The sequence below is a fragment of the Marmota flaviventris genome, chromosome 1 (assembly GCF_047511675.1).
Source record: "Marmota flaviventris isolate mMarFla1 chromosome 1, mMarFla1.hap1, whole genome shotgun sequence".
In the NCBI taxonomy this organism is placed as follows: Eukaryota; Metazoa; Chordata; class Mammalia; order Rodentia; family Sciuridae; genus Marmota; species Marmota flaviventris.
Window position 1 is genome coordinate 59523890 of NC_092498.1, and position 23897 is coordinate 59547786.

The following is a 23897-nucleotide window of genomic DNA, read 5'->3' on the forward strand; positions in this document are numbered from 1 at the left end:
CGGGGCGCTGTGGGGAGACAGAGCGTAGCCTCTCTGCCCGGCCTCTGACCATGTCCTCTCTACGCACTGCCAGCCCCAGGCTGAGGAAATACTTCAAGGAAAACTACATTCCTCAGATCTGCGAGGTACTGCAGCCACTGGACTGCGGACCCGGGTCCTGCTTGGGGAGGTGGAAAGGGGAGGAGTCAGGAAAGACTTCCTCCAATAGGGGCTGGGAGGAGTGGCGGGAAGGAGCCGCGGAATTGGAGAGGGGGAAGTCAAATTTAGGTAAATTGGTCTGGACTCAAAGTACTGATCAAAGGCAGAAGGGTAGTAATGGCTGAAGATAAGGAGTGGGGTGGAGATAGTGGGTGACATCTCCCAGGGCCCAGGGCGGAAACCCCAAACCCCAACTTTTAAGGTTTGAATAAGAGCCTGAGGGACAGGAGAAGGAATGAAAAAAAAAAAAAAAAATGCCAGAGAGCAGAGGAAAATTAGGAGATTGTGTTAAGAAGGAGGTAGTGGGCCGTGATCACCTAGGGGGTTCTGGGGTTGTCTCAGAATGAGCCTGTGGGGAAGGACGCTCACAATCAGGATTGCCCCCGCATTTAAACTGATGGGTAGGAGGATAGTATGGGGGTGAATAAAAGGTTTTGTACACTTAGGGACAGGAAAGAGTTATTTGGGGACTTAATTTTCACTGCAAATTGCTGGTGAAATACTTGTCAAGAAGGTGTATGTTTGGATGGGATTGGGGGAGGAGTGCAGGAGGAGATTTGAGCAAAGTAACAGTGGAGAATGAGGGAGAGAGATACCTAAGGAAGGAAAGAGAAGAGCCCAACTGAGGGTAGTTGACTTTCTTGTGTGGTTGGAAGGGCCATTTGTTACAGCCCTCTTCCTTGTTGAAAGGTAACTTAGGAGTACTTATTAAAATGTTAAGTACAAGTGTACCCCATTGCCTAAGTTGATTTTTTTTTTCTGAGGAATCCTTCACCACTTCTGCTCCTCCATTACCAGCAGGTGGAAGAGAACATTGTCTTCTGGGGCTCTACACAGACATATTAAATTCATTATCCACTTCCCCTAAAAGAGTATAAAGGTGAATTTCATTTCGCTTTCTATCTTTTTACATCTATTTATCTGACACAATTTCCCAGCACTTACACTCTTCTAAAATTGATCTGCATGTTTTGAAATACATAAACACTCTTTCATCATAGATTTCCCTGTATAGTTGACTTCTTCTGAACACCTGTGTACTCTAAGTAAAACCTAATTGTCCACTTATAATATCTGCAAACTTCTTGACTAGAGTCTGATTTAAAAAAAAAAATATCTATCTAGGTATGGTGGTGCCCACCCTGTAGTTCCAGCTACTTGGGACACTGAGGATTGCTTGAACCCAAAGTTGGAGGCCAACCTGGACAACATGGCAAAATAAACAAAAACCCCACAAGGCATTCTGCATGGTTCACTGGGCTTACTGAAACTGTTGATTGATATTTTAAATCAATTTTAGAACTGTTCATTTAAAAATATTGCTTTTATCCAATTCTCTTTTTCTTCTTTTGGGAATCCAGTCATAAATATGTTGTTGTTGTTATTTACTTCTACATACTTTTTTTTTTCCTTCTGTTCTATTTTTTCCCCATGTTTAATTTTTCCTGTGTGCTCAATTTTGGATCATTTTCATTGACTGTCTTCAAGTTTCCTAATTGTTTTATTCTGTATCCATTCTCCTGTTAAATATATGAAATGAATTTGTAATGAAATCTTAATTTCAGACAGTATATTTTCCTAGAATGTCCATTTGATTCTTGTTAATATATTTCACTTATTAAAATTATGAATCTTTTCATTCATTTTGTCTATCTTGTTTTCATGAATGTGTTAATGACTTATTTTAAAACCATTGCCTGGTACCTTGAATATCTTGAATATCTGGTCTGCTTCGATGTTTGTTTTCTTCAGCTGGTTGTTCATCCAGTTACAACCTCTGCATATATCTAGTAGTTTATTTTATTGGACATCATGTAAAAACAAAAGTAGACATTTCACATGGTATACTCTTTCAGCAGAGAAGAGTCTCCCTTTCCTTTCTATAGAGAAAGGAAGAGCTGGTAACATCAATCCCAGACAGGACTAAGTTGGACTTAAGACTTAAGACTTAAGACTTATCCTTTTATCTTGGTTTGTATTATTCTTTTCTCTTTCTTTTTTTCCCTTTGACCAATTTCTCCTCCTCCTTTCAGCCCCTATATAGGGTAGTAATTTTACTACCTTTAATAACTAATTTCTCAACCTATTCCAGAACATACCCAGATTAGAGGAACTGTGGAGAAAATTTTTTTCTAAGGGTTATCAGTACATGGCTTTGCTCTCAAGTGATTGCAGTTAATAGGGTTTAGTATCTTCTCTCAAAGTGATGCTGATACTAGGAACAGCAGAAGATACACATCGAGTGAAAGTATCGCTGCCTGAATATTTGCCCAGTCAGGGCACTTAAGAGAAGGAAGCTCACTAAATAGTTATTTGCATAAAAATAAAAAGGATATTCATCCCAGAAGATGGGTAGACATATAAGCAATATGAAAAAGCAAGGGAATGAACCACTCCAAACAGCCTACAACACTGTAACAATTGATTCCATTGAAACCCCAGTGGAGGAAATATTGGAGAAAAAATTCAGAAATTTCATAGTTAAAATGCTCAGTGAGCTAAAAGAAGATGTAAGTAATGAACTTACAGAGAAAATACAGAAGTCAAAAGATCTCAAAAAGAGACAGGGAGGGAGGGAGAATAATTCATTCTGGAAAAGAACCAAGTCCTTCAAATGAAAGACTCAAAAAAATTAAAAATTTAGTTGAAAGAATCACCAATAGATTAGAACACACAGAAGATAGATTCTCAGGCCTTGAGAACAAAGTGTTTAATCTTGAAAATAAGTTGACAGTTAAAAAAAAAAAAGATGTTAAGAGAACATGGCCCAAACATTCAAGAAATCTGGGGTAACATTAAGAGACCAAAGTAAGAATCATTGGCATAGAAGAAAGCACCAGAATATAAACTAAAGGAATGCACAACCTTTTCAATGAGTAATATCATAAAAAATTCCAAATCTTAGGAATGAAATGCAAATCCAAATAGAAAAGGCATTTAGAACTCCAAATAGCCAAGATAAAAAAAAAAAAAGATTCTCTCTAAGACACAGTAAAATTAAAATGCCTATATACAGAATAAGGATAGAATTTTTAAAACCACAAGAGAAAAACGGCAGGTCACATTTAAAGGTAAGCCAGATAGAATTCTATGGATTTCTTAGCCCAGACACTTAGAACCAGGAGGGCTTCAAATAACACAGGCCAAGCTCTGAAAGAAAACAGGTGCCAACCAAAATAGTTTTGCTAGCAAAACTATCCTTCAGAATGGAAGATGAAATAAAAACCTTTCAGGATAAGCATAAACTAAAAAAATTCATAACCCCATAACCACTTCAAAACATACTCAATGAAATAGTTCATGCAGAAGAAATGGAAAATAAATATCATAGCCAGCATAGGGATGAATTCCACAAGAATAGTTAATTAACAGAAAATCACAGCTGAATTAAACATTCAAAATTAATCAAAATGATAGGAAATAAAAATAATCTCTTTAGAATAACACTGAATATAAATGGTCTTAACTCTCTAATCAATATAGATTGGTGGGATGGATTAAGAAATTCATTTTACAGGCAAAGACATCCAGCCTGAAGTAGAAAGGATGGAAAAAGATATGCCATGCAAATGGAGAACAGAAGTAAGCAGGGGTAGCCTCTCTCATATCAGACAAAACAGACTTAAAGCAGAAAAATTCAGAGGAGACTAAGGTCACTTAATACTAGTTAAGGGAATCATCCAACAGTAAGATATACTGATTGTAAATGTTTATGCCCCAAACATTGATGCATCTACATACATACCCTATACTCAAGAATCAAATAGACTACACTACCTTAATAGTGGGTGATTTCAACACACCTCTTTCACCAATAAATAGGTCATGCAGACATAAACTAAGTAAAGACTCTTTAGAACTACATACTATCAAACAAATGGATCTAACAGACAATTATAGAATTTTTTTTCTATCAACAACCAAATTCACTTCTCAGCAGCACTTGGGACTTTCTTAAAATAGTCCATATTTTAGAACATAAAACAAGTTTTAGCAAATATGAAAAATAGTAGAGATACATCCTTGCATCCAATTCAGATCAATATGGAATAAATTAGAAATCAATAACAAGATAAAAACAAAGCATTTTAACAACTGGAGATGAAATAATACACTTTTGAAGGCAGATCATAGAAGAAATCAGGGGAGAAATAAAATTCTTAGAAACATGAGAACAGAGGTACAACATATCAAAATCTCTGGAACAGTATGAAAGCAATTCTAAGAAGAAAGTTTATAGCATTGAGTACTTATGTTTAAAAAATAGATTATAAATAAATAATGTTATTCCTCCAGGTTCTAGAGAAAGAACAAATTAATCCCCTAATCAGTAGAAGATAGGAAGTAATTAAGATCAGAGCTGAAATTAAGGAAATTGAGAATAAAAGAGCAATATAAAGGATCAGTACAACAGAGCTGGTTCTTTTAAAAGGTAAATGAGATTGATAAACCTTTAACCAAACCAGCCAAAAGAAAGAAAAGATCTAAATTAACAAAATTATAATAAAAATTATAGATAAAAATATCACCACAGACATTTTTGAAATCCAGAGGATCATTAGAAACTATTTTGAAAACTTACAGGTCAATAAGCTGAAAAACCCAGAAGATAAATGACAAATTTCTAAACATGTATGACCTACTCAATTGAACCATGATGATATAGAAAAACAGAACAATATCAAGCAATGAGATTAAAGCAGAAATGAAAAGACTTCCAACAAAGAAAAGCCAAGGATCTGTTAAATTCTCAGCTTAGTTCTACCAGACCTTTAAGGAGAACTAATGCCAATCCTTTTCAAATTATTTCACAAAATAGAGAAGTCCACCAAATTCATTCTATGAAGCTATTAAAGACACATCAAAGAAAGAAAACCATAGGCCAATATCCCTGATGAATATAAGATGCAAAAATCCTTAATAAAAATCATTCAAAAACACATTAAGAAGATAGTGCACCATTATCATGTGGGTTTCATCCCAAGAATGCAAGGTTGGTTCAACATATGCAAATCTATAAATGTAATTCATCACATAAATAGAATCAAGAATAAGAATCACATGATCATCTCAATAGATACAAAAAAAAAACGCCTTTGACAAAATCTAGTACCCAGTCATGTTAAAAGTGCTGAAGAAACTAGACATAGAAGGAACTTCCTCAACATTGTAAAGGCTATCTACAACAAATCCAATGACAACATCATACTGAATGGAGAAAAACTGACAGCATTTCCTCTAAAATCAGGAACAAGACAAAGATGTTCACTGCTACCACCTCTATTCAATATGGTTCACGAAACTCCAGAGCAATCAGGCAAGGAAATGAAAGGAATACAAATAAGAAAAGAAGAAGTCTATTATCTCTGTTTGCTGATGACATGACTCAGCAAATTTTGGAGCTAATAAACAAATTCAGCAAAGTAGCAGGATACAAGATCAATGTACATAAATCAATTGTTTTCCTATAATCCAATAATGAGTATGCTGAGAAAAATTAGTAAAACAATAACCTAAAAGGATACTTGGGAATAAATCTAACCAAGAAAGTGAAAGATTTCACCAATGAAAACTATAGAACACTGAAGAAAGAAATTGAAGACATTAGAAGATGGAAAAACCTCCCATACTCTTAGATAGACAGTATTAATATTATTAAAATGGCATACTGCAAAAAGCATTATATGGATTCAAAGCAATCAAAATACCAATGAAATTCTTCACAGAACTAGAAAAAACAATCCTAAAATTCATTTGTCAGAATAAAAGACCCAGAATAGCCAAAACAATCCTGAGCAAGAAGAATCATACTGGAAGCATCACAACACCGGACCCCAAATTATACTACAAAGCTAGAGTAGCCAAAACTACAGAGCTAGAGTATGGGCATAAAAAAAGATATGTACACCAGTGGAATAGAATGGAGATTTACATGAACTTTTTTATAAAGAGGTTTTTTTCCTTATTTAAAAATTGAATTTGAAACTACTGTGGTCAATCATCATGACTCTGTCAGGGAATAATCTCTTTTCTAATAGTTTATGCCCTTGGCTTTGCATCAAGCTAGTTTTTTCCATCACAGACCATTACTATTTAATGACTTTCTTGCCATCCAGATCTATTATCTATACAGGTGATATAAACATAGAAATATAGGAATAATTTTTTTTTTAACCTTGGAACCAAGGGTTTTAAAAATGTTAATATTTGAAACAAATGAACTAAATGATCCTTGGGAATTTGGGCAATAAAATATTTACTCTGTAAATTACTTTATGATTTAGGAAAAGTAAATCATACAAAAGTATAATTTACTCTGTAAATTATTTTATATTTCAGGAAAAGAATGTTTTAGAAATTCCACATTTTAAAAATTTTCTAATGTAGAGATCCAGGGTCTGCATCTAGAGAGAATTATAAGAAAATGGAATACCTATATTGCCTTCTGATCCCCCATTCTCACTACATTAATCATATATCCCTCCAGAGTGCTGAGTTCTCTTTGCACCACTATGGGAATTACTTTAAATTGCTCCTTTATTTTGGAGATACCACTCAAAGGCATTTGAATTTTCAAAGAAATAATTTAGATAGGAGCCCACACAATGATGCCCTATTGGTAGAATTTCAGATGGTAGATCACAATTTTCTACCAGGCAGAAATCAGCACACTTGTTTACAAATAATGCCTGCCCCATAAAGACTGAAGATGAGTTAGATATGGTGGGTATGATATTTACATAATTCCCAAACAAGTATAGGTAGAGATTGAGATGAAGAAAGTGCTCTTCAATTTTTGAGCTCAGATCTCAGTTTAATGCCTAGGAAAGTAAAAACGAGTTTGCAAAACTAGATCTGCCCAGCAGAGGGTGGACTTTAGTTACAAATCATGATTTTTTTAAAAAAAATCACTTCTTTCATAACTATAAAAGTTTTTATGGTTTGTTTCTTTCAAGATTAAGTTGTCAATCTGTATTTTTAAAAATAGTGTATTTATTTCTACTCACATATACTCCATTACCAAGAATTTTAAAAAGGAACTAATGGCTGCATGTTTGTCACAGATGTAAAAGCTGATATACTAGGGAGGTGGTATACTAGGAAGGCTGAGGCAGGAGGCCAGACTGGGCAACATAATGAGACTCTATTTTTTTTTTTTTTTTGGTACTGGGGATTGAACACAGGGGCACTCTACCACTGAGCCACATCCCCAGCCCTATATTGTATTTTATTTAGAGACAGAGTCTCACTCAGTTGCTGAGGATGGCTTTGAACTCACGATCCTCCTGCCTCAGCGTCCTGAGTCATTGGGATTACAGGAGACTCCCTTTTTTTAAAAGTAAATATTTGTCAGAGATGCAAGAATCAGGAATTACTATGTAGTAAGGGACTACCCTGCCAATTTATAAGGGGAGGAGCTGTTATACCGACTCATTTAATCAGACCTTGAGGTGAAAAAGTTATGGCTTCTTTGGAGGACAGTTAGTTTAAAAATGCAGTTCCTGAAACAAATCCACAGCACAAAAACAAACAAAAAGTGTGATTCATTCTCTTTCTAGCAATAATGTTTTATCTAGGGATTAGTTGCCTGGGACTACCTCCCTGTTGGGCAGGTAGCTGAACCATTGTCTGGCTTTCACAGAAGCTGCCACTCCTCACCTGTCCAGTCTACCTTAAAACCCTCTAGTCTGGCCTCAAATGGTGTCTTCCACTCCCTAAGCTTCCTTCTGCATGACTGAAGCCCACTAGTCTCTTGCAATAATCTTCATAACACTTTCATTTACAGAGTTTATAAAAATAGAAAAAATATTAGCACCATCTATTCAAATGTTGACAAGACATAGACACTCATTTATTTTCAAACTTTTGACTGTCATAAATGCAAATTAAGACTTTCCTGAAACTAATAACATGTCAATTTCATCTTCATCCCAAATGGGGAAGTGGCAATCATTTGGAAGATATCATTTTGGCTTATTTCAGGGGATAAGGAAGTGTGTGTGTGGTACAAAGGACTTTGAATAGTGTTTAGGAACTTAAACCTGTTTATGTAAGTAAAGGAGTTTCTGTAACAGTAATTCTGACATTGCATTTTTTAAAACACTCTCATTTCTTAAAAATTGCACAAAATTGTATGTTGATTGTTCTGTTTAAAAGAATACATTTCTGAGTTTGTATATGAACACAATATTTTCAGATGCAGTGAATCTCCTCACCTCATTCCAAGTTCCAGAGGAAGATATATATGTACACAATTTTGTGTGAATACACGGTATGAGTAAGATGGAGCCTTAGGTTTATAGTTTTAATACCTGGCTCTGTGAATCATTTGATTCTTCTTTGGCTCATCTGTGAGATCCAGAAGCAAAAATATTCCTATAAAAGTCAAGGTCATCCCTACTAGGATGTTGAAAGCAAAGTATACTGGTGCTCTCCAATGCGTGGCCATCTGTGACCTTTGGCCATGTAATTGCTCTTGCTGAGATTTGATTATGAATGACTGCTGGGGTTTGAACGTGACCACCAAAAGTTCAAGTGTTGGAATCTTGCTCCCCAATGCAATAGTATGGAGAGGTGTGGGACCTTTAAAAAGGTAATTAGTTCTTGGGGGCATCAACTTCAAGAATGGATTAATGCTTATCTCACAGGAATGAGTTCTCACAGGAGCAGATTATTACAAAATCAAGTTCAGCTTCCTTGGCCCTCTCTTGCCTTTGCCATGTTATAAAGCAACAAGAAGTCATCATGCTCCTGAATATCCCAGCCTTCAAAACTGTGAACCCAAATGAAATTCTTTTCTTTATAAATTACCCAATCTATGGAATTTTGTTATTGCAGGAGAAAATAGACCAAGACAATGACCTGCTAGGTCTGGAGGGGGGCACAGTCCCAAGCCATGGTATAGGTTTCCAGAATGGCCCCATCTGTCGGCCTCTTTCATTCATCCCTTATTGATTCATTTTTATTTTTATTTTTATTCATTTTTATTCATCCCTTATTGAGCAAATTGATTCTGCTCTCAGGCTTAGCTTTTCCTCTTTCCCCACCTGCATGTCCTCATCCCTCCTAGCAACTTGGAATTTTTTCTCCAACTGCTGAGGACCCCAGTAGTTGTACTGTGCTTTTTTATTTCACTATTTAGGCCCTTACCATATTTCACCATGCTTATTTGAGTACCTAACAAGATAAGTAAGACTTGCTCTTCTAAATGTCTTACATCTGTGGTGTACCTACTCGGAGTTACGGTGGATAGTAACTATATTGTTGTTTATATTTGAAATATTGTTCTATCAAGTTCTCTTCTCTAACCATTTCCCCCTAAATGCATTTTCCCTAACTTCTTCCATTAGACTTGGAATAAAGTCAGTTAATCTTTCTCTATGTCATCACACTGAACTTTGAGTACTATAAAGGAAATTTTTAAAAATTTATTTTTTGTTTTTCCAAGTCTTGGCTTCTAATAAAGGTGATTAATTAACAAAGAAATGGTTGAAATTAATAATGGCTTGCTATCGTTACCTATTGAGTTCTTATTTTGTTCTAAACAGTATTCAAAGCAGTTTACGTATATCAATACATTTAATTCTTGTGATAACATTTAATTCTTATAACATATGTGCCTTCCCATTTAAGTAAAGAAAACAGAAGAACAGAGAGATAATCTATCATCAAAAGTTACATACTAGAACATTTCAGACCTAGGATTGAATGATTAATTGATTTTTTTTTAATACTGAGGATTTAACCCAGGCGCACTTTACCATTGAGCTGTATCCTCCATCCTTTTTATTTTTTTTTTTAAATTTGAGACAGAGTCTCACTGAGTTCCTTAGGACCTCCCTAAGATGTCAAGGCTGGCAAGGTACAATCCTCCTGTCTCAGCCTCCAAGTTACTGGGATTTCAGGCATGTACTACTGTGCCTGGCTCAGACCTAGGATTTAAATCCAACAGAATGCATTGACTTGCTCCTTGAAAGATCAAATAGTGGAAAGGAGTGACAACAACTGTCTTGGATAAACCCATCTTTGTCCTTAATACCTAGAATATTTTTCAGAATATTTGAGAAGTACTGGGGACCAAGATTAAGAAAGCAGAACCAAAAGCAAGTGGAAGATTGCATAATTGCTTTATAAATTTACAAGTTTGAGAAAGCCATTTGTGATAGTTAAGTCGTGGTCTTTTTTTTGTCCTTGATTGTTTTTACTATGAAGGCTAGCTAACAGTAGTAAAACCTTAATTAATGTTTCTGAGTCACACATTCATCTTATGAGACCGTTTGGATATCTTGCTTCTACTTATAATAAAGACTAGATTATTTTATGAGTTTTATTTTCATGGAGCAGAAAAAAGCTATTGATTAATATGAACTGTTCATTCATTAATAAACAAAACCTCATGATGTAATATTTTGTCCAATGGAAATAGATAAGCAGTGATATTTCTTAGGCAAAAAGTGAATATTTCAACTGCTAGTTCAGTATGCTTTCATGGACATTTCAGAGACTTATCTTCTCAAATTGACTTCTGCAAGTTAACTTTTTGGGAAAGTAGTTTTCTGATTTGGGCAGCTTGGATATATGAAGAAATAGGCAATTTCTAATATTCATTAACCAGACCTCAGTTTTCTTAAAAATTCAGAAAGTTAAACTGCATTAAGGCACTAGTTCTCACACTTTCATGTGCATAGGAATTCTATTACAATACAGATTTCTAGGCCCCATCCTTGGGGAACAGCTTGCTCCTCAGGTGATTCTGATGTAGATGTTCTTAGGGCATCAGATGGAGGGGGGGGGGGGACATGGAGTGCAAGGTGCAGAAACTCAATGCACTGGAGACCCAGGCACTCAAGTGCTGCAGAGCTGATGGGCTTTTCATTAGGGCTATTTAGGAAGCTGTTAGAAGAGTTCAGTCCTTCTATTAGGTCCCATGTAGGACCCACGTTTGCTGTTACTTAGGTAGACACCCTTACAAACCCAGCTTGCCCTTGTGGTAAGAACCACTGATTTCCTGTGTAACCATAATCTCTTGGATTGTGGGAAAAGGAAATCAGTCTGCAGAGGGCTGAATGTTAACTGTGAGCAGCTGGGGTGGGACTAGGTCAGGAGGCAGAGCTGGAGAAGGAGAGGGATCCAATGTCTAAGACATTTAGCTATTGACTTAAGGAGATTCCCAGCCTGCAGGCTGCACCCGAAGAGGAGCACACAAAGCTATTGCAAAGGGAAAGACTGTATTATGCAGGAGAAATTACTTCCTCCCTTTCCTTTCTTCCTCCTTCCCTTCCCTTTGCTTCCCTCCCTACCTGCTTCTTATCTCTGAGAACTGATATGCTCCCAGGTTTAGGTCTGCTTGGCCCTTTGAGCTTTGAATAGTTTAAAAGGATGGGATCATTTATTCCTGAAATAAAAGGAAAAAAAAAAAGCCAGAAGGAGTAGATCCTAGTTGGGAGAAAAGCCAAGGAATGTCCTCCACCCCCAACAAACACAGGCTAGATCCCACTGGAGACAGAGAGCCAAGAAGGAAAAGATAAATGCCCAAGGAGATTTCCAGGTGGTTTCTGTGGGCTGTGTGCAGTAAACCTCCTTCTTTGTCTCAAATCGAGAAATCCACAGTAATTCTGCATGCCTCATTAATACTTTTAACAAGAAACTTCTTTTATGGGACCTCATAGAGGAAAATGAGACAATTTAGCTTTCTGAGGTTTCATACATGTTCTTTTTTTTTTAAATTTTTTATTGTTGGCTGTTCAAAACATTACATAGTTCTTGATATATCATATTTCACAATTTGATTCAAGTGGGTTATGAGCTCCCATTTTTACCCCATATACAGATTGATAGTAGAGGATAGGAAAGGCAGCAGAATACAACAGACACTAGTATGGCAATATGTAAATCAATGGATGTGCAACTGATGTGATCATACATGTTCTTTAAACATTATCTTAGATTTGGTGAGTCATTTTTTCCCCCACCTATGCTAAAATTTTTCCAAAGTATATACTCTGTGGATGTTGTGAATGATCAAATACAAGTGGTTTTCAAAAGTTTTTCACAGTAGACTTTCATGTAGATTTTTCTTAATCACTTTTATGGTGGGTTGGGTCTGAAGAAATTTTTGACTTTAAAAACATGGTTTCCTCATATTTAAATACTGTCTGCTATTGGAATAAAGAACTTACCTCCTTATGCAATAGTGTACAGACTCTCTATTGACCATTTTCTGGTGGATTTTTAGAAAGAGGCAGGGTATGTTGCATTTTGATTTGTCTTTAGCAAAATATCAACCCTGGATAAATACAGAGGGGTTATGAAAAATCATGTTCGTTTGTTTGTTTGTTTATTCATTCATTCCATATTTTTACTGGTACATTATACATAATGGTGGGATTCATCGCTACATGTCTGTACATGCATACAGTATAACAATTTAACTTTGTCATTGTCATTCATCAGTATTTCTCCTTTCCCTTCCCTCCTCCCACCCCTGGTCCCTTTCCTTTACTCTACTGGTCTCATGATGGAGAAACCAGATGTAATTTTAAAATGAAATTATAAGAACATTATGATAAAGAACCAATGCCTGGGAAAATAGTTAATTTTCCTCCCCTGTCAGCATTTCTACAGGGAACCTAATTAACCATGGGTTCCCTACCTATTGGATTGTAAATAGCTGTTCTCTGGGAGTCTGACTACCCACTCTTGAAATGTAAACACCCCTTTGCCAGGCTTTGAAGGCCAGAGATTCAACAGATGCCTTATACTTTGTAACTTTCTAAATTGTAAGAATGTAGCTACATCATTTAATTGCTAGGCCAATGAACTGCTGTCTAAACTATAACCTCATAGGCTTAGTTCTTAAAAATATAGCTCTTAGGGAGGTAAACTTAAGTTATCTTGAGTGACTGCTACCTGTGGTGAAGGCCATACTCACAAGCGTTCTCTACTATCTTTGTTCTATACCTGTGAAGTACTTATGGTAAATTTCCTGTGCATGGTCTTTGGTCATGTAGGCCAAGAATTCAAACCTACCAGTGTTGTAATGGTTAAAAAAATAAGGTCAAATTTCCTATAAAAGCCCCATGTAACCTTGGTGCTCAGAACCTCAGATCACTAGCTAGTTGGGAGAAAAGCCAAAGAAGGCTTTTGTGTAAATAAACCTGAGTTCTTCAACCCTAGGAGTGGTGCTTGTCTCTTTCTGTGTGCAATTTCCATAACAGTCTCTCTTCAATTTTCATGAGATCCCCCTAACTTCCAACTTTCTTTCCCTTTTTCCCATCTAGCTTTCACATCTGAGAGAAAACATACAGCCCTTGACTTTCTTTTTTTTCTTTTTTGATACCGGGGAATGAACCCAGGGGTACTTAACCACTGAGACACTTCCCCAGCCCTTTTTATATTTTATTTTGAGACAGGATCTTGCTTAGGGCCTTGCTAAATTGTTGAGGCTAGCTTTGAACTTGAAATCCTCCTGACCTCAGCCTCAGGAGCATTGGGATTACAGGCATGTGCCACTGTGCTCAGCTAGCCCATTTTTATTTATCCATTTATCCATTGAAAGACACCTAGGCTGGTTCCGTAGTTTGGCCATTGTAAATTGTGCTGCTATAAATGTGGGTATGCATGTGTCACTATAGTATATTAACTTTAATTCTTTAGGATAAATACCAGGATTGGTATAACTGGGTCATATGGTGATTCCATTCCTAGTCTTTTGAGGAACCTCAATACTGATTTTCATAGTGGTGGTGCTGATTTATAGTCCCACCAACAATGTAAAAGTGCTCCTTTTTCTGAATCTCCTTTCCAATATTTATTATTGAAAAAGCATGTTTATTTAAAGACTGTTGGATTACTTTTAAAAACTGTTGCATTAATTGGACTTTTTAATTGTTTGCAGAAAGTCCATCTGTTGCTGAGTCAGCACATGTAAATTCAGAAACATTGATTCCGTTTCCTTTTCTACAGGCACTGTTATGTGGTCTACTTGTTACATGTCCTGAGGATCCACTGAGATATTTAGAGAGAATGATCATGGCTATCATTGAAAATGGTCTTGAAAGTCTTCATTGGTAAATATTGTTTTGATTTATGATTGGGAAATATTTTATTTTGAGGGCAAAACACACATTGTATAGTATCAAAATAAGGTCTTGCCAACGAATGCTTCTAATCTCGGTTATTAACAAATGCCTCTATAGGCTGTTAGGTCCCACATACTTACTGTGAATAATATGTTCACTGGTTCTCAACTTGAGAAATATAGCATATTCTCATAAACATGATCATAGGGCAGCTTTTTCAAGGATAAGGATAAGGAAAGGCAGGTATACTCTCCTTGGGGGATCTAAACAAAATCTTGGGGAGGTAGTATGAAGACTTTCAGGTAATTCTGGTCTGCTTCTCTCAAGGGAAAATGTCTCTTCTTTCTCTTCCCTTCCTCTCTACCCACAAGAAAAACTGATTTAATTATGAAATTATTACAGAGCTGGGGCCTTCCAAGACACTGAAGCAGTGTGAAGAACCCCCTTTTAGGTCATGATTCTTGTGATCAAGTCAGAGGATTTTAGATGTGTCACTCCGAGTAATAGGAATGAGTTTATTGAAGGGATACAAAAAAGGGAAAGAAGATACTCTCAAGGGAGTAAGTAGGTCCTCTCAGAGGAGAGGGACAATGGGCCTCTCATGCACTCCAGTTTTATTGGGGATCCCAGAGAAGTTTCCAGGAAGCCCCACACAGGTCCACCTCTTGACTTTTGACTGACAGCAAGATGACATCAGATTTTCAGGTATTCACTGCCATGGCAACTCTAGGTCTTCTTGGTCTATGCTGACTGGTTCTAATTGAATTCTTAACTATACGTTCTTACAGATTTTATGGTTAGGAAGAACTATCTCCCAGAGTTTCAGGATATGGTCACAAAAGTCTCCTGGGTTCCTCCCATCAACATTACCTTGGGCCTGCATTTCTCCTGCAGTTAACAGGTAGTTTGCTGAGGCAGGTGATATATCCTGTCCACTTATACCAGGCAGGGCTGCAGGTAAATTCCTTCTTGGGAAAGAAAGTATTTAGGAGTCAGCACAGTGGGCTCATACTACAGAATTATTCTCTTAACCTCATGTTCCCACCATCCTCATCTGTCTTTTCCCTAACAGAACTATGAAATGAAATTAATTTTGACCTTGTTTTATGATTTTGTTAAAGGGATATGTGCATTGATCCATTGATGAAACAAAATGTTCGAATATTATCTGAAACTTGCCTGGAACAACTTTTTGGACTGGATGATCAGCTGGTAATTATTATTAACCAAGCATTTTAAAATATAAATCTTGAATTCTGGTGGAAAAATTCAAGTAGATTTTAGATTTTATGGGAGTTCAAACTGTTTTTGGAACTAGGGACACCTTCAGAAGTGAAAGAATTACACACACACACACACACACACATACACTCACACACACACAGAGCCAATACTCAGTAACTGCCTCAAATTTCCAAGAGCATTTGCTTGTTCCTGTTTCTGAATGCCTGCTTTTCCCCTTTCTCTCTCTCTCACCTCTCATACACAGAAGAAGCATTATGGAAGGCTATAAAAGAGGATGTCTTCCTTTGTTTCTAATCCGCTTTCTTCTGTGTCACATTCCCGTTCATTGTCTCTGGCTGCCCTGGCAGATGAGAATAAAGGAATTCTACTCAAAGAGACATGGGCAAAACATTAAATGTGGTCTAACTCAAAAGCCAGACCTTACTTCTCCTTAAAGGAACAACCCTCTCAAGCAGCTATTTTTGATTCTGTAAGTGGTCAATGAAGTAATTCAGGAGATAGAGACGTGAAGAATAAAGGTTGTGTACATAAGAGGAGCTAAAATAGCAAAAAGCATGTGGGGTGAGAAATAACCCTACAAATTCTATGTGTGTACAGTATGCAATACCTTTTAATTCCAGAGGTATTGGCCGTTCCTGGTCAGGGCTTGAGAGTTGCTGGTGAAGTTGGTCATTGAAAGTTGGAATCAAAGCCACATTCAAAGTGGGTGCTGAGAGCCAGGAACAATTTAGAGTATCCATTTACAGGGATCATTGGAAAGTACCATTGGTTCCTCATCAGTGGTCTATAATAAAGAATCAGAGAGATCAGACAATTTCTGCCAACTCTGGGATGAACTGGAGGGGCGAGTATACTATGTAGAACCCACATGCCTGATCTTAGTTGATCTGCATCATGATGTGTAGATAACTGTTCTTTATCAACCATAGAGTTTTGATCTACTAAAGAGTACAGATACCTGCAAACTATGTTCTTGGAGATATTTGGGGGGGGTCATCTGAAGAGGTGAAGGGGAAGCCCAGGGGACAGAATTGAGTCTTCCAACCCTACCTCTTCACTCTAAGATAGTTTTGCTTTCAATATAATTTTGCTTGGGGGTGTGTGTGTGTGTGTGTGGGAAGCCTGAAGACTTAATTTCTTAAAATTGCTATAATCTTTGAAAACTACTATCTCTTTGATCTAGAGTAGTATTGACAGTGATTTTATAAGATCTAAAAATCATGCTGTCTCCAGTGTCTATGGAAGCCTATAGTTAGTCTTTAAATAATTGCACAGAATTCATATATGCTTCAAACCTAAAGTTGTTTTAGAAAAGAAATTCTCAGATATTTCATGATGTTGAAAGCACAAAGAATAAAAATGATGGAAGCTGATCCAAACTTTGAAAGAAGTATGACAATTTTCCAAGGCATAGAAAAGATGCTTACTTCATACAATAAGTGGAAATAAATAGAAATCAGATATTACTTTGTAACAGTGATGAAGAAAGTATTCATTAAGGTTGGATATGAAAATGTGAATCTCCAGCTACTCTATGATTGCTTATTTTGAGGGCTCAACCTAGGCTGGTTTTAGATTCATTCATTTCCCCTTCACTTTCAGAGAAAAATGAAGTGCTTTTTTTTTTCTTTTCTTTTTGTTACAAAGAAGTTAAAACACTGTAATCCTCGGTGTTTTTGATATTTTAAATTATAGCTACTAAATATTAGCTTCACTTAAAAATAATTTGCATTCACATCATTTCCTATGCAGTTATAACTGCAGTAAAAGGATTTTTAACATTTTTAACCAAAAACCTGAAGATCATAAAAAATTGTAATTTTTCACATTGTTTAATATTTCTTTGCTGGGTTTCATAGTCTCATACCCTATAGGCCTTCTCAGTAAGGGCTGCCTACATATGCTTATTTATAAAGCATAAATAATTATTTTTACTTAGAAAAGAGTGAATATAGGAAACTGTGAGCGAGCCAAATAGTTACCAAATAAAGTTGAAATTTCATCACAGGAGAGAGGAAGACTGTGTGTTCCAAGATGAAAGAATCAACCATTGTAAGGAAGAAGCTAACTTCACAGACTTAATTCTCATTTCTTAGGAAATTAAGTCTCCAGATGGATAGTCTAATTATAAGAAACAGCATATATAATGTTTTAAAAAATTTTTTTATTATGGAAAAATTGAAACATAATGCAAAAGTAGAATACCATATTCGTCACTCATTATCCAGCTTGAGCAATGGTCAACAATTTGCCAATCTTGTTAATTTAGTCCTCTTTCCACTCTTTGTGTGGAGTATTAGAAAATATGTTCCAAAAATTTTATATATATACACACACACACATACATATAAACATATATTTACCAATAAATGTTTCAGTTGCATCTTTGACAGAAATGGCAGTTTTAGAAAATATAAACATAGTGTCAAGGGCAGAGAAAGAAGGTTGCTGAGTAGGATGCTCAGCTGATCATCTCCCCACAGATACCCCAAGTTACAAACTACTCACACACCAAATGACCTTCACAGGAGCTAAGGAAATCAGGTAAGAGACTACAGTGCCTGATTTTAGTTTAACAGAACAAAAGGATGTACTGAAGAAAGCAGAAAGAGAAAAGAGTTGCCCACATCATTCCTTCCCCTAACTGTAAACAACCCAGTGTGGAAAAAGCTGCCTTCTGCTTGGGAGAAGTAGACAGAATTAAGTCCAGGCTTTAGATTTGAAACCCAGTACCAGGCCTGCCACGTAAAACCCAGTAATGGGCCAAGCCTCAGGGCTCCTCTGGCCAGGTCAATAACAGCAGAGTGTGACCAGCTGAGACACTGAACTGTCTTAGGCCAGGATGTTGGCTCCTTCTACTAGGCTTCCTCCAAGAGCAGCAGATTAGGGAACAAGATTCTATGCTTAGGGAGTAACACATAAAAGGTAGCATAGGGCTTTTTCTTGGAGGAGCTCGGTGCCCAATAGAAACTGAAGGCCACATACTCAGGCAAGAGGTCACAGAACAGCCCCTGCATTAGGCATAGGCTAGAGTGCCAACAGGGCAGACTTCAGTTTTTATCTGTATCATTTCAAGGCTGGAGCTGGCCAGGAGCACATCCACCCTCCTCCACAGAGAGTGCAGGCCCTGCAGCTATGAGATTCAGGTTCCTTACAGTTTAGCAACAGCCTTGGTAGCCAAGGGACTCTAATACCTGTTCCCAACCTTAGACAGCATAGCTGTTGCCAGGCCAGGTGCTCTAGAAATGGCCTGGCAACAGGCAGAGACCTATGCTCCAGTGAGACAAATTTATGCTTTGCCTGCATAACTGCTAGCTGTAATGTGGGCCCCAGTAGAACCCTGAGATTATGCAGGTTCTTATGGCTGTAGGATTCAGGCTTGATTCAACTTAGTGTCAGTCTAGGTGGCAAGGGACTGCTTCACCAATATTATCCCAACCTCAGACAGGTTCAATGTCCAATACCAAAAAAAAAAAGTCAAACTTTATGCCAAATTTTGAAATAATGCAATCCTCCAAATCAAATTTTTCTTGAGAAGCATTACCTTTCAAAGCTGACAGAGAAATTAATTCAAAGTTTTATTTAAGTTCTTGCCATTCTGACTTGAATGAGATGGAATATCAATGTAGTTTTGATTTGCATTTCCCTTATTGTTAAGGATGTTGTACATTTTTTTCATGTATTTGTTGATTTTTTACATTTCTTCTTTTGAGAAATGTCTGTTTATTTCATTTGCCCATATATTGAATGAGTTATTTTATATATTTATTTATTTTGGTGTTAATATTTTTGAGTTCTTTGTATATTCTGGATATTGATCTCCTGTTGGAAGAGTATTGGCAAAGTTTTTCTCCAATTGTGTAGGCTCTCTTTTCATACTCTTGTTTCCTTTGCTGTGCATAAACTTTTTAAAATGAAGGCATTCCACCTATTAATTACTGACATTTTTTCTTGAGCTTTAGGAGTCTTATTCAGGAAGTTTGTGCCTACACTAATATGTGGGAGTGTTGAGCCTATGTTTTCTTCAAGCAGTTGTGACATTTCTGGTCTAATATCCTAAGTCTTTGGTCCACTGTGAGATTATTTTTGTGCAGGGTGGGAGCTAGGGACCTAGCTTGATTTTTCTACATATGGATATACCATTTTCCCATTACCATTTGTTAAAAATGCTTTCTTTCTCCAACATATGTTTTTTTGTATGTTTGTAAAGGATTAGATGATTGTATCTATGTGGATTTTTTTCCCTGCATCTTCTATTCCATTATGTTGGTCTTCATGTCTGTTTTTGTGCCAATACCATGCTGTTTTTGCTACTATGACTTTGTAGTATAATTTGAGATCAATTATTGTGAAGCCTCCAGTATCTTATTGCTCACTATTGCTTAAACTATGCTGGTTGTTTTATTCTTCCCTATGAATTTTAGGATTTAAAAAAATATTCTGCAAAGAGTGTCATTGGTATTTTGATGGGGCTTGCATTGAATCTGTATAATCGCTTTGATACTTTTAATATGTTTTAAAATGCAGATTGCTAATATTTTATTAAGAAATTTTCTATGGCCATTTTGACAGAATTAACTCTGCTCATCCAAAATCATAGTAGATTTTGCCATCTTCTAAGGCTATCTTTAATTTCTTTTTTCATGTTCTATTGATTTTCTCTGTAGAGGTCTTTTACTTCCTTGGTTAGATTTATTCCTAAATATTTTATTATTTTTGAGGCTACTGTGAATGGAATTGTTTTCCTGCTTTCTTTCTCAGCTGATTCATTTTTGGAGTGTAGGAAAGTTACAGATTTTTATATGTTAATGTTATAATCTGCTACTTTGCTGAATCTGTTTATTAGCTCCAAAAATCTTTTTGGTGGAGTACTTTGGATCTTCTAAGTACAGAATCATGTCATCAGCAAACAGAGATAATTTGACTTCTTCTTTTTCTATTTGTATCCCTTTAATTTCCTTTTCTTGCCTGATTGTTTTAGATAGAGTTTCAAGAAATATATTAAATAGGAGTGGGAACAGTGACATCCTGTTCTGTTCAAGATTTTATAGGAAATACTTCCAGCTTTTCTCCATTCAGTATGATGTTGGCCTTGGGTTTGTTGTAGATAGCCTTTACAATGTTGAAGGAAGTTCCCTCTTTGCCTAGTTTTAACATGACTAGGTGCTGGAATTTGTCAAAGGATTTTTTTGCATCTATTGAGATGATCATGTGATTTTCCCCCTTGATTCTATTTATGTGATGAATTATATTTATTGATTTGCATATGTTGAACCAAAATTGAATTCCTGGAATGAAACCAACTCAGTCCTGATATACCGTCTTCTTAATATGTTTTGAAATGCAGATTGCTAACATTTTATTAAGAAACTTTCTGTGTATGTTCATCAGGAATATTGGTCTATAGTTTTCTTTCCTTGACATGTTTTTATCTGATTTTAGTATCAGGGTGATACTGGCTTCATAGAATGAATTTGGGATGGTTCATCCCCTTTCTATCTCATGGAATCATTTGAGGAAGATTAGCTTTAGTTCTTTTTTAAAGGTCTGGTGTAACTCAGCTGTGAAAGCATCTGATCCCAGGCTCTTTGTTGGGAGGCTTTTTATTAGTGATTTAATCTCATTGATTGGTATTGATATGTTTAGGTTTCTATATCCTCTTGTTTCAATTTGGGTAAGTCATATGTGTCCAGGAATTTGTCAATTATCTTCTATATTTTTTATTCTATTGGCATATAAGTTTTCAAAATAGTTCCTAATTGTCCTCCAAATTTCAGTAATGTCCGTGGTTGATTTATCCTTTTTCATCTCTACTTTTGTTGATTTGGGTCTTTTCTCTTTTTTGGTTAGTTTTTCTAAGGGCTTATCAATCTATTTTATCTTGAACCAGCTCATTGTTTGATTGATTCTTTGTATTATGGTTTGGATATGAGGTATCTCGCCAAAACTCCCATTAATGCAAGTGATATTCAGAGGTGAAACAGTTAGATTATTAGAGCTGAAGCCTAATCAGTCTGCCCTAGTATAAATGGACTGACTGGGTATTGACTAGAGGTGGGTTGGGCATGGCTGGAGGAGGTGGGTCACTGGGAGTCTGCCCTGGAAAGATGCATTTTGCCTGTGGTCCCTTTCCCTTTCTGCTTCCTGACCCCACCATGAACTGAATGACTTTCTTCTGCTGGGCCCTTTCCCCATAATGTGCTGCCTTACATTGGCCCTAGAGCAATGGAATCAGGCTGACACCTCTGAAATCAGGATCCCCAAGTAGACTTTTCCTCCTGTAAGTTGTTCTTGTTGGGTATTTTGGTCACAGTGATGCAAAAGCTGACAAAACACTTTGTAATTTTTTAAATTCTCAATTTCATTAATTTCAGCTTTAATCTTAATTATTTCCTGTTTTCCACTGGTTTGGAAATTAATTTGTTCTTGCTTTTCTAGGACCTTTAGATGTAACCTTAGATAGTAGGGAACTCTCTGTTGTTGTTGTTTTTTTTTTTTTTTTTTTTTATAAATGTAGGCATTTAGTGCTATAAGCTTTCTGCTTGGAACTGCCTTCAGAGCTTTTGATATATTGAATCTATTCTTGTTTGTTTCTAAAAATTTTAAAACTTCTATCCTGATTTCTTCTCTGAACCATTTCTCATTCCAAAGTATATTATTCAATCTCCATGTATAAACAAGGTTTCTATTTTTTTATTTCATTATTTATTTCTAATTTTACTTCATTAACTTCTGATAAGATGCAAGGAATTCTCTCTCTCTCTCTCTCTCTCTCTCTCTCTCTCTCTCTCTCTCTCTCTCCTTTTTGTTAAGACTTGCTTGGTGTCCAAAACATGGTCTATTTTGGAGAAGTTTCCATGTGCAATTCAGAAGAAAGTAACTTCAGTTGTTGATGGTTGAAATTGTCTGATAGGTACGTTTGATTGATAGTATTTTTTTTTTTTTAAGGTCTAAAGATCCTTTACTAAGTTTCGTTCTGGATGACTTATCTATTGGTGAGACAGGTGTGTTGAAATCACCCAGTTATTGTATTGGAGTCTATCTAGGACTTTATGGTGTGTAGTGTTTGTTTTATGTATGTAACTGTGCCAACATTAGGGGCATAAATATTTATAATCATTGTATCTTTTTGTGGGATAGACTCTTTTACCAGTATAAAGTAATCTTCTTTGGCTCTTCTGATTACTTTTGGCTTGAAGTTTGCTTTTCAAATATGAGAGTGGCTACCCCTGCTTGCATTTGGTCTCCTTTTGCATGGTATATCAACTTTTCATCTTCAGATTATGTATGTATTTGCTTAGAAACTGTGTTTCTTGTAAACAACATATCATTGATTCCTGTTTTCTAATCCACTCTGCCTTTTAATTGGAAATTCAGGGCCATTTACACTTCATGTTACTATAGAGAGGATTATTTCCTGTCATTTTGATCTTTTTTTGGGGGGTGGGGTACTAGGGATTGAACACAGGGGCACTCAACCATGGAACCACATCCCCAGCCCTTTTATTTTATTTTATTAGAGATAGGGTCTCACTGAGTTGCTTAGTGCCTTGTTAAATTGCTGAGGCTGGCTTTGAACTTGCAATACTCTTATCTCATCTTCCTGAGCCACTGGGATTACAGGTGTACACCAATGCGCCTGGCCCCATTTTGATTTTTTCTAATGTTTTATTTTTTCTTGACTCTCCTTTTTAAAATTATTCTTCTAGTGGGATTTATTTTCTCTCTTTTAAGTTTGTTTTGCCTTTCTTCTGCATGAAGTATTTTTCTAAGAATTTCCTATAATGCCGGTTTAGTCATCATGGAATCTTAGTTTATGCTTATCTTGGAAGTTTTTATTTGGTCTTCAGTTCTCAAGCATAGCTTTGTTGGATAAACTAATCTTGGTTGACAATTATTATCTTTCAGAACTTGATATACATTATTTCAAGGCCTTCTGGATTTTATCTGGGCTAAGAGATCAATGGTGATTTGCTTAATTTACCTCTAAATGTGACCTGCCATTTTTTTTCTTGCAGCTTTTAAAATTCTATCCTTGTTCTGTATGTTAGACATTTTAATTATAATATGTCTCAGAAAGGATCTTTTTGATCTAGTCTGTTTAGGGTTCTGAATGTATCCTGTATTTGAATCTCACTCTCATTCCCAAGGTTTTGAAAATTTTCTGATATTATATCACTGAACAGGTTATGCATGCCATTAGTTTATATCTCATTCTTTTCTTTATATAAATAATATGTAGATTTGGTCTCTTCATGTTGTCTCATATTTCCTGAACATTCTGATCATGGTTTCTTTCTTTTTTTTTTTTTTTTTAAAGAGAGAGAGAGAGAGAGAGAGAGAGAGAGAGAGAATTTTAATATTTATTTTTTA

General features: G+C 36.1%; 1 protein-coding gene across 1 annotated transcript in view; it reads left to right on the plus strand.

The window, feature by feature from the left end:
- Positions 1 to 36: 36 nt before the first annotated feature.
- Fbxl13 (F-box and leucine rich repeat protein 13) overlaps positions 37 to 23897 on the plus strand; it is a 205898-nt gene continuing 182037 nt past the window's right edge. The window contains exons 1-3 of the mRNA XM_027926292.2: positions 37 to 125; positions 14164 to 14267; positions 15401 to 15491. Coding sequence (XP_027782093.1) covers positions 51 to 125; positions 14164 to 14267; positions 15401 to 15491 — 270 coding nt within the window. The 5' untranslated portion in view covers positions 37 to 50. The remainder of the gene's footprint in view (positions 126 to 14163; positions 14268 to 15400; positions 15492 to 23897) is intronic.